Here is a 12,586-nt window from a genome sequence, read left to right on the forward strand (position 1 = left end):
AAGTAAATGTAGCACACCGAAGAAGGAGCGCGCCGAAGCGTGTCTGTGCAAATAAAAGTATGTATGCATAGTGCGGTCTTTCTTACTTTACGTATTCTAACTATTTAGGCCAGCACTCTAAAAGTTTAGAAGTATACGCATTGAGTGAAGCCTGCTCCTATCCTCACTTACAATGTAAATGTAAAACATCCTACTCGTTATGTTTAAATACTGTTATGATTGGTTATAACAGAATGAAAAAGTATGAAACCACCAGGTGGCTGCCTAGCGACTCCACAGTGTATATTGTGTTTCAGACACTATCTTCCCCCTCTCCTCCATTTGTGGACAGGATGGGAAGAAAGGTCACTTATGAGTGTGTGTATTCGATATGAATGTCATGTTAATATTGTCTTGCTCAAAGACATTACACAATGTGTCTTGTGTGTATAAATGTGTGTGTATTGTGTATGTGTGTGTATTGTGTATGTGTGTGTGTGTGTGTGTGTGTGTGTGTGTGTGTGTGTGTGTGTGTGTGTGTGTGTGTGTGTGCGCACATATGCACATGTGCATGTATATATGTGTGTGAGTGTGTGTGTGTGTGTGAGTGTTTGTGTGTGTGTGTGTGTGTGTGTGTGTTTTTGCTGCTGTACTACGTTTAAAGCCAGAACGGAAGTCTGCTGGTCAAGTGGTCTGCTCTGATTATAAAGCACTCAAAGGAAGCAGGTCCTGCCCTGGCTTCCCCTCTGATGTCAGTTACAGTCACAAAGCAAGAGCCTGGACCTTTTATCCACAACTCAGAAAGACAATATGCAATACACACACACACGCACACACAAACACAGACACACACACATGCACGCGCACACACACACGCACACACACACACACACACACACACACACACACACACACACACACACACACACACACACACACACACACATGCACCTCTGTGGTCCTCATAACTGAAACACAACAGTGATGGACTTGGGATATTCTCCCTAGACTTCCTGACTGAGTGGAGTAAAATAGAGACAGCACGAAACACAAGGCCTAATACATTTCTTGGTAATACGATCTCACTTGGTAGGAAACCTTGTGGAACAAAAGAGCTCTTTGTGGAAAGACGAGGATGACACAGGCTTCATGAGCCTTCTCACCGACTCCAACTTAATCTCGAGCATCCTGTGGGAGACGTAAGGTTTCATCAATTGATATGGGACTCGGAGAAATTTCTGTGACAAGCCATTTATTTTTCGCCCAGCGTAAATACTGCCAACCCCTAAGCGTGAGCCGTAACTTGCTGGGCCAAGAGTTTTTATTAGTGCTTCCGTTCCACTTGGCCCTGTCGGTGTCTGACGCCCTGGCTACTTATAAAAAGCATGCAGGCTTCCCTGTGTTAAGGTCACCGCTCACAGAGAGAATGACGGAGTATAGCACGCAGCCCGAGTAAACGTACTGTTTTAAAGAATCAAAACACAGTAACTCACTGGCACCCCCAGTAATGAATCCACTTCAAAATACCCCTCATACAGTTTTGATATTGTGAATGTTGCCTTTTTAAAAAAGAATGTAAAGTAACATTTACATTAATTAACATCAAATTCATACAGAAGCACACACATTATTCATACAGAGTAGAGTAAAGTATGCCAAAAATAACACCTAGCAGGCTCAACAGTGGCTTGGCATCCCAGACCTACCCCTCCACATTCACGACGGGTTCCTACCAACAAAATGATACCTTCACAGCTAGCATTGACTATTATGGCACTATTATGCATCTTTGAATGCAATCCAATGTCAAACCCAGTTTATTAATCTCGCCACTGATAGGGGGCAAGATTAATAAACACAGTGCTGCCAATAGGCCTTTATCACGGCAGCTGAAGCAGGGCTGTTCAGTTTCCTGTTGGCAGGCAAACCACAGGTGTTCCTAAAAACATTAACGAGGCCTCTGGTTGAAGTAACTGTGGCCGAATCTGACACTTAATTAGAAACACCTGTGCTCACACAGGAGCAGGGCTGTTCACTTCCTACTTCGGCTGCCGTGATAAAGGCTTATCGGACGTCCATCCGTTGGTCAGTTTGTTTGTTTGTGTGCCAACTAACACTACCGGTCCAATTTATATCACATTTTTGTACAGGATGCAAGGGTCACCATATTCCAGTCCTGCTATGTTTTAGTACACTTTCCTTAACATTGCATGAGGGACGAAGGTCTGCAGTGACCTTACTACTCTTGTTACTGAAAATAATCGACTCAGGCTCACCTGAAACCTCTCACATCCATCTCCATCACTCGTACCAATGCACACAGCGGATGGGTTGACCTTTAAGACAATGTCTTCTGTCTGTCATGAGAACCTTTTACATCCTGGACTCAAATGCACATTAAAAGAGACTATAAAATGGTGCGATCTCTCTCCGTTTCATTACTGTGTTGCTGTAGCAGGCTGTATACTCTACCAGTAGTACCAGTAGTAGTTGTAAGCACATGGGCCATTATTATTATTATTATTATTATTATTATTATTATTATTATGTTACAAATATGTAACACAAATATGTTACAAGGCGTATCACTTAAATGCTGAGCATCTCTGTTGAAGCCAAACTGCAAAAAAAAAAAAAAAAAACATTGTGCAGCTTATCGTCTAACACACTTGCAGTAGTAAAAACAGTTATGCTTTTTATGTTCTGAATACATAAAACTTTAAGGCTCTGTTAACAGACATATCCAGTAATTCAGCTGGTTTCAACAAGAATTAAGTCTGCTGACAGGCACAATGACATTTACACATGGCTGTAGCTTCCTGTCCAGCATGACCTCATCTTGCATTCAACACTGAACATATTGTGCTCTAACAACAGGTACTCTACACCTTTTTGTTTTTGTTTACAATCACACAATAATGCCAGGTTTTGCTCTAAATAAAAATTACAAAAGTATATACCTTGAGCTAAATAACATACAGAGCTATGTTATATATATAGCTATATTTAAATTCTGAAAACTCAATCTGTCCTAAGAATACAGAACTACACAAACACTGGATGTGCATATGCGTTCAATTTTAATGTAATGTTTTGCAATATCAGGTCAGCCTTAACTGTCACCCATCAGGGATATATATATAAGTATAAGCAGTGTTGGGCAAGTTACTTCAAAAACGTAATGTACTACGCATTACTTATTACTGTCATTTCAAAGTAATTTGTTACATTATAATATTACTGTCTCTGAATTGTAAGGCATTACACTACTATTGCATTACTTTTAAGTTACTTTCACCAAAATATCTAGAAATATGGATTTGCCATTCTAAATGCAGTTTATTACGCTTAATGCAGCTTGCTCTTCCAATGGAGGGAGATGTGGTATAGCATAATGACTGAGCTAGGCTTAAGGCAACTGTAGAATGCAATAGGCGCAGTGCTCATAATGCAATACAAGGAACAATCATAGTCAGAATTTTGTTAAAAACCGACAAAAGGTCAAAGTCTGGTAAATTGTGATAGAAATACTGTAACTTTAAGGCCTAGGCCTACTCATTAAAATCAATAGAGAGCCTACTATATTGTAAATCAAAGCTTAAAGGAACCGTATGTAAGATTGTGGCCAAAACGGGTACTACAATCACTTTCAAATTACTGTAGAGCGGTGTATCCCCTTCCCCTCCCCTCTGACTGGCAGAGTTGGCAACCGGATGACGAAACACTACTGACTTTGTGATTAGTAGATAGGTGGAGGGTGGCGCATTAGGCCAAAACACAACATGACAACATCAACATCAATGGAGGGCTGCAACTTCACTTTTTAAATGACAATATCCTGGCCAGACTACTGTTGTCAGTGATATAAGTATTTTAAATGAACATGATTTCTTAATGTCTAGTGACATATCAGGGCAATTGTATGATTAATTGAAATACAATTTTTACATACGGATCCTTTAATAAAGACATGTCAAGATGGTGGCCTGCTGGCCATTTCTGTGCCCTAAGTGAGTGGCTTTGAGTGAGTGACATTTAATATTTTTAAACATTAATTTCTGAAGAAATGCTGTTTTACTTATAAATGGTGCACTGTCACTTTAAGAGCATTGATCTTTACGTTGTCATAATGCCCTTTTGCCAGCTCTTGTTTACAAGCCTTATTTGTTTGAGTTACATTGATAGCACAATAATATGCACAATGTTAAGTTGTTTTAAGCAACCTTCATTGCTTTGGAAATGGAAGTATGCAATGACATGTTGCTTCACATTTCATTTTGCGAATACAAGTGAATTATGAGCCTGGTATCCACCTAGCTATCTGAATGGAATGCGTTTCAGTCGACTCAGCATATCATGTGCTTCATGTAGCCTAAATGCTTGGAAAACGAAGACTGAAGACCCACCAGTTCTAGTACTACGTGGTGATTGAGAGAACCCAAAAGTTATCAAACTTGCATGTAACATCGTGTTAGTGCATTTTGACATTGTAAACGTTATTGATGAAGAGTGAAACGCAGTTTGCAGTAAAGCTACTATTCATTGGTTACATTTGGGTGCCCCCTCTGTCCTTTGGTGCCCAACGCAAAGTGTGTGATGCGCGTGGTGGGAGCGGTGGCACTGCCAGGCTACACAATCTTTTTCTGCATTTCTATCCCTTTATTCTCTTCAATTTAAGTTCACAGCACAAAGCTGACATGCACAACAGCATAGTTTGTGTTTGTTGCGTGGCACTACTTTAAATGTTTCATTAATTTACTTGTGCTATTTCGCGAGCTGAGAGATCTTTCGGTTTCGCACACAAAGTGCACTAACTATTATGTTCTTCATAGCCTTGTCTCTGACAAGCTGAAAATAATGAGCGTAGGCTTATGTCCATCCCGCAAATAGAGTCCGCCTGCGAGTCTGCTGCAGCCACAGTCATATTCAACCAGTAGCCTATCAGGAGATAACGTTCTACCATTTTGCGCGGATTTTTTCTCCTCTGTTGTTCTCGCCTGGTGTTTGCGAATATGTATCAAAACAAAACAAGCGCTTAATTTTGGGTTAAACTGCATTGTAACGCGCGTTACTGAAGTTTGTACCGAGTAAATATTACCCAATTTTTTTTTTGTAATGCCTTACATTACCGCGTTACCGCAAACAGCAATATATTACAGTAATTACATTACTTTTGTAACGCATTACTCCCAACACTGAGTATAAGTATATATACTCTTTTGAAATTTGGTCTCTGCATTTATTCCAATCCGTGAATTAGTGAAACAGACACAGCACACAGTGTGCTAACCAGTAGGCCACGGCTGCCCCAAGGATGTATATGTCACAGTCATAGGTTTAGTGTGATGGCCCCAATTCAAATCGCAAAAGAGTAAAAGTCAGCCTCTCCACCAAAAGAGTAAAAGTCAGCCTCTCCACCAAAAGAGTAAAAGTCAGCCTCTCCACCAAATGTGCACCTTTGGAACAGGCCTGAACAGGCTCCTCCAGCTTCATTTAATGTTTATATTGTTATATTAAGTTTATACATTTAAAATACCAATTAGTAGTTCTGAATATATATACAGTATGATGTGTTTATCAGTCCATATATAGTCCCTACATATGATGTGTTTATCAGTCCCTATACAGAAACATTATTTGTTCAGAAGTTATAATATCAGTAACCTATTGTTTACAGTTTTTCTCGATTGTTTACACACTATGCTGCGTCCTCTCTTCTGTTTAGGTCTGGCCACATCACCTCATCCACATCACAAGCATTATGATAAAGCTCTAATTGCTAATTGTAAAACTGTGTGGCAGGTGTTTGCCCATGTGATGAGTCAGAGTGCATAGTAGGGCAATTAACTTTAGAATTTGAAAGGCAGGGTGTTCCTTATGAAAACAAGAGATTTTCTTAATGAAAATTGCCAAATGCAGAGAATTGTGTGTAGTGTTATGAAAAAAGTGTGTTTTAGAACTGCAATTTGAGTGTAAAGCAGGAATTGTGCTTGTAATTTAGCAGAATTGGTTCAGGGGGTTGGTGCATGAGTTAAATGTTATGGTCATTGTGTCTTAAGTACCAGTTTTTGTGTGTAAACAATTGATAAAAACTGTAGAATATGGTCGCCATTTCACAATCAGTGCTTCACTTCTTCAGAGTGTGTAGGCAATAGGTAGCCTTGCAAAGCCATGCATGTGTGTGCCCTTTCCGTTCACTGACTAAAAGCCAAGTCTAGAGCCAAGGTGAAATGTGGTGCCAGGGGACCTCCACCCATTTTAGGACCATTCATTAGCTTCCCATTAGCATCCTCTAGCAGTCCATCATAATGATTTGGCCTGCATTTATTTTACAGTCTCTCTATAAGCCAGTATAAGTTGAAATCCACAACACAAGAAATAATATTTTCAGGTTTCTATACCTTCTCAGGTTTTCGATAATTCTTGTATTATGTGTTGTGTGCAAGAAACACAACTTGACATGTCACAAACACAACTCGACATGGCCTCCTGTTTGTCTTTGATGTTTTTAACTTTTGTTCCATCCCTCACTGTTGTCCTGTTTGTCAGTCATTTTGTGTGTTTTGACATCACATAATCCAGCTCTTTGGGGGAATACGATGATATTGTAAATTTGAAATTTGTTAAGATTAAATATTGTAGTTGAGTTTATTTTATTTATTTATTTATGTATATTTTATCTTTAGTAATAACTTTTGTTTACATTTTTTAGTAGCCTCATTCTATTCAGGACTCAACAAAGACTGCAATTCTAAAAGTCTAATGCACAAGCAAGCGCACTTTCTGAGATCTGAATGAGTTTACAATTGCTTTACAAACAGTGTATAAATGTAATCAGATCATACACAAACTCCTCGTCCAGCCTATATACGGTTTCCAGTAAATAGGTGTGTCCCTGTGAGGCCACTTTTATGTGATCACTGATAGAGCATTAGAACAGGAAGGGTCAGGTTTAGAACAACAGGAAAGCTGGAGGGAAGTAGTAGACGTCACCACCCCTTGAGTCCCGACTGGATGTAAGTCGTCTCGGTTGGAAAATGTCGCATTTACTAAACTCCTCAATGAAGCTTGTGCTTTTGGAAGGTAAAAATATATATATTTTTCAAATTATGTACTTTGTTGTTGCCTAAATGACCAAAGGACACTATACACTAGCTAAATGATCATAAAAATAATGTCATCTCAAGTTTGTGTTGTGTTATAATGGTGAAACATATGCTGTATGCTATGATGACCCCTATATTTGCCTCATTTTGTTTTTCACGTCTAGCATGGATATTCAGTGTCCTTACACAAGGGATATTTTCTGACACCTGCCCAAACTGTCATGAGCTAGCAAAGTGTGAGAACAAGACCTGCAAATGCAAAGATGGCTTTACTGGTAATGGAATAACTAACTGTCAAGGTAAGAGACACAACATGAGCTACTTTTAACATGAACTAATTTCTGGCAAATAAAGGGAGGACATAACACATTGTTCTAATTATTATTTTCAACCTGTGTTCAACCATACATTGTACTATGACCCCTAATTAAACATAAAAATACGGACAATTATGATATGTTCATTATATCAAATATGTATCAATATCTGGAAAATATTGAGTACTTAGTAAATGCTATTTCAATTTTAGAAAATGTTAGCTAACAGCCAATTGACCTTGCTGATAGTCTTGGATAGTCTAAAACAGTATCGTTTGCAATGATGAAATCTATTCCTAATGCTAAGTGATGTATTATGGTGATAAATTGGTTGCAAAAGCGTGCCTTACATTTTTTGGAGGGTTTCTGACACAAAGCACAAAACTGCATTGTGAAGAGTTTGGATAAATAGTCTAGTAAATGTAGGAGTATGTGTCTGTTCTGGTTCTCATGAGTAAAGTAGTGACACAAGGCTTGACTTGGACTGTACAAAGGTGTATGAATTCAGACTTTTTAATAGCTAAGGCTATTTATTGGTACATCTTAAAAATAATCTCATTAATATAAATCCTGACACTTTTGAACTTCCCACAATCAAGTAAGCGAAACATGCTTTCCAATGGGAACTTCCCAAAGAGCTACTGTGAAGAGCCAGTGTGACAAATAGGTTCAAAAGGTTTAGTCCTTGTTATGCGTTATGAACCCAAATGTTTTTCATGGTTGTTGCTGTGAGATAGGGTGAGTTGTTGGGGGAGTTTTAGATGCCATGCAGCAACATGTTACTAGTAGGAGGTTGGCAGTAGGAGAAACAGTGATGAACACCCCCCACACTCATCAAACACCCTGCTGCTGTTTGCATCTTGAAATGAAATAACTGCTCTTGTCATGCTTTTAAGAGCTTGGATTGGTCCTGCAGACTGACCACTGCTTTGGGCCATTAAACATAGTCCCATGATCACAGTTGCTAGGAGGAGCCTTTTTTTCAATCAGGACAGAATACTAATGTTTATCATCAGCAAATTCAGCTTGACTGCTTGGACCCCTCATGATAACAATGGTGTTTTGGGTTATCATTCCTTCCTTGTTCCCATGTATGCGTGTCAGCCTCAGTCCAAATCTGTTATGTCAGACATTTCCTGACATTCCATCTCTTTTTCAAGACTATTCAGGAAGGACAGCTAAGAATACCTTATACAGGATAGCCTGTGTCAGGACTATCAGGCAATAACGTACAACATGTAGTTTGTACATAATGCAAATTACGTTTCTCCTGTGTTTCTGAAATACATTAATAATTCAGTTAAGTTGGGAGTGACTCATAAAAGGGCAGTTGAGAGGTATTATATACAATTTGCAGACTGCTTAACACTAACATTATATGGCTGACATTAAGGTAATATTACATGGCACTTGATGGTAAACTTTTGGAGATAAAAGCTAAATATGACGAGTGAAAAGTTTGCTTATAGGGCTTATTGATAGGTCAATTGTTGAATATTCTAAACTTCTTTTAAACTAAGATTGTTGAATATTTGAAAACTTATTTTTCTCCCTCTGGTTTGCACGCAGATGACGATGAGTGTGAAAGGGTTCCCTACATATGTGGTGACCACGCCACCTGCACCAACACATTGGGAAGCTATCACTGCACCTGCAAAGCAGGTTTCAGCTCTACAAATGGGGCAAAAGAGTTTTGGCCTAATGACGGAACTCACTGTGAAGGTAATAATAAAATGTATTAATGAATTAGTCAATGCCAACAATAATCTTATTTAATTGTACATGTTGTACCATATTCATGCATGGCCTTTAAATTATGGGCAAAGTGCAAAGTCTAACTTCAGCTGATTTAATAATTTAAACCAAATCTAATTTAAAACCATGATATCCCAAACATAAGAACCAGTCATCTCAGGGCTCCCACATGACATTTTTCTCAAGTTGGGTTGTTAAGTGATGATGTAATAATGAGCTGAAAATTCTTTTTCCAATGGCTTTCACAGCTGCTCGTTTTTCTCCATGGACAGTAAAATAAAATTAAAAAAATCCAATTTTGTTTTACCCTCACTAAAGGTGATGGTGACAAGGTTCACATGTTGCGAAAACCGTCTGGTTGCGCTAGTAAACTTTTTTTGATGAAAAAGTTGTTGGGCCCATGATGTCGGACTTAACAACTGGATAGTGCCTTAGTACGTAAATCAATACTGATATGTATCGCAGAACAATATCTGTGGTTGGTTGTTGTCACATGGTTCAACCAAAAGAATCTTGACCAAGTAGACCAAATGAATGAGTACAGTACAGCCATTTTGCGGGTGTACTATAAAACTGTGGGTGAATCCAACTGCCCTGAATCAAGGGCATATTTACAGATTAGACCAAGCCAGCAGTGGCTCCAGAACTTTCATATGTATAGGCCTGACATTTTCTGAATGGGCCAATATACCAGACAGTACAGATTAGGCCAATTGCTACTCTCTAAAAGTCAGTAGAGAAGGCTTGCTAGAAGCCCAAACCAGACATATCAGTTTGCTGATATGGGCCCTCCAAATAAAGTCTTAGCACATCTTCAAACATCTAGAGTGCCCTCTGTTGACTCTGCCCGAGAGGACAGAGAGAGTAAAGGATGTAGTCGAGCTTTAAGCAGACACAGCTGTGTGGCCTGTGCTTGGAATGTTGCCATCGGATACCCCCGCACGATGAGAGGAGAGAACTTAAGGCAAGCCAGGGAACAAACCAGGAAGCAGGCACTGTTTACACTGTTTACATCAGGCTGTCACAAGTGTGTGTTGTTGGTTGTGTGTGTGTGTGTGTGTGTGTGTGTGTGTGTGTGTGTGTGTTTGAACCTCAAGACAGCCACGAGAAAAAAGAAGCGGAAGACGGGAGAGCCCAGAGCAGGAAGTGAAAGCTCTCTATGGGGAGAGCCGTAGTGATCCATTCAGGAAGCAGGAACCTGGAGTAATGTGTGTGTGTGTGTGTGTGTGTGTGTGTGTGTGTGTGTGTGTGTGTGTGTGTGTGTGTGTGTGTGTGTGTGTGTGTGTGTGTGTGTGTGTGTGTATGTCTGTGTGTGTGTGTGTGTGTGTGTGCGTGTGTGAAATTGCTGAGCCGCTCACTCACGTGAAGTGGGGTCTGATGAGGTCTGACATGACGGAACTGAGGTTGATCGAATGAATGGGCTTTGGCATGATGCAGCTGAGGCTAACTGAGGTCAAGAGCATCGTCAGACAGGTCAGACGAGGGATTCCACCTCAGGAGCAGAAGGGATTCCGCATCACTCTAGAGAACAGCTGCCCTTAACCAACATCACCAGTCTGAAAGCTTCAAAACAATAGAAGTTGCCAAGGATAGCAGACAGCCAGAAAACACCAAAGGGGCCCTTTTATGATTAAGCAAGAACTGAGCAAGCTCTCTTGTTCCTACACTACGAGCTCTAGGCTCTTCGTACTCACAATTTCTACTCACTCTATTTTATCAATATGTGATAAGTTAATGATAATTCATCAACCCTATCTTACATTTAAGGTCCTATTCTGAAATAACACATTGGGCTCCTCAGCCTTGATGCTGTCATTGTAGAGTTTCATACTTATGCTGCCAAAAATGTCAACATTTCTCTGCTTGCCTGTCTGCAGCAGTGGAATGTTGAAGCTTCCTTATTGTCATTTGTGCGTAGAGTAATGTAATTTGATTATAATAAATTGTTTTGGGCTCCACACCCTTTTGTTTACATTCCGCTGCCTTTCAGCCCATTTACATATTATGTGCACAAACATGTGTTATGATGATAAGAAAGACCCAAACGAGCTATATCCTCACCCCCTCTCTCCAATCCAATGATAAGACCATCGGATTTCATGTGTGTGCTGTGGCCTATGAGATTACCATCACACCCCACATGTCCCCTGTCTGCGTGTGGTGTAGGGAGGAGATTTCCCCTGGATATGATCATCACATACAGGATGTCCAGGGTCATGCTGAGTTGGCAGGACATATAGTCACAGCAGGGACACAGGAAAAAGTCATACCATACTGTAGGTGTGGAGATTCCTGGAACACCCAGGGCATCAGAGATCATACAGAAATCATACAGATGTGTTGTCAGTACTGGAACTGGAGCATGTGATACAGCCGGGAAACATTATATATGAAGAAATCAAACATTTTTGACTACAAATATGAGCTTGGACTGCTGAAAAACTACTTTGGAAATCCAATATGAGCTGTTCAGTGTGAGCTCTTCAGTGTTAGCTAGTCACTATGAGCTGTTCAGTGCGAGCTGTTCAGTGTGAGCTCTTCAGTGTTAGCTAGTCACTATGAGCTGTTCAGTGTGAGCTAGTCAGTGCGAGCTGTTCAATGTGAGCTCTTCAGTGTTAGCTAGTCACTATGAGCTGTTCAGTGTTAGCGAGTCAATGTGAGCTGTTCAGTGTTGAAGTGAGTGATCTATACCACAGCAGAACAGATCCAGGAGAGAACAGCACAGAAAAGAAACGCTTTCAGATTGTACTATGAGTTTGATAGCTTGATTCCCGCAGCAGCAAACCACCTATAAGTGGCTTGAAGATGGAAAGCCCTACTTTGAGAAATAAAACACCAGCCGACACAACCCCTCATGGATATGAACTGTATCGACTGTTTATGTAGCCCTTATAATCCTCTTTGAACCTCGGCATCTGCAGTCCACTCCTACTGTATATGGTGGTAGAATATTAATCAGACACACATTAAGATCCCCCTATATTAATGCCTGTTCTGACAGGAGGCGGTTGGACCAACTGTTCAGAGGTTGTGAAACGTCCAGAGTACACTGATGATGGATGTCTCAAAGACACTTGCTGTGACATATTGCCTGTGTCTCTGCAGATGGCAGCTTGTAACAGTAGACCGAGAACTCTGTCTGTGTCAATGATACAGTGGCTAAAGCCTGAAAAGGCACCTGGCAAAAAAAAAGCATTTATGTAAGACTACACAGGCCACATGTGGTCAGATAGGCGCATCTCCACAGCAACACCACACCACTTTCCCTTTAGCAGATGGGAGATGGAAGTGGACCAGACACTTATGGTGAAGAATAAACACATCCACACTGACGCACATGACACATATGTTTCTGCAGTGTGCCATTGCAGTGGGAGATGTGTATGTGTGTTCTGGCTAGTACACTCTTAAAACGAATGTGTTGAAAAC

The 12,586-nt window shown here is 40.2% G+C and overlaps 1 protein-coding gene across 1 annotated transcript in view; it reads left to right on the plus strand.

Moving 5' to 3' along the window:
* Positions 1–6,958: 6,958 nt before the first annotated feature.
* Positions 6,959–12,586, plus strand: part of adgrl4 (adhesion G protein-coupled receptor L4) — a 17,750-nt gene continuing 12,122 nt past the window's right edge. Inside the window, exons 1-3 of the mRNA XM_076278065.1 lie at positions 6,959–7,062; positions 7,250–7,384; positions 8,972–9,124. Coding sequence (XP_076134180.1) covers positions 7,017–7,062; positions 7,250–7,384; positions 8,972–9,124 — 334 coding nt within the window. The 5' untranslated portion in view covers positions 6,959–7,016. The remainder of the gene's footprint in view (positions 7,063–7,249; positions 7,385–8,971; positions 9,125–12,586) is intronic.

The sequence above is a fragment of the Alosa pseudoharengus genome, unplaced genomic scaffold, assembly GCF_046254945.1.
Source record: "Alosa pseudoharengus isolate Yale_2024_CS ecotype anadromous, Long Island Sound unplaced genomic scaffold, YU_APseudo_1.1 YU_APseudo_1.1_scf_11, whole genome shotgun sequence".
NCBI lineage: Eukaryota > Metazoa > Chordata > Actinopteri > Clupeiformes > Clupeidae > Alosa > Alosa pseudoharengus.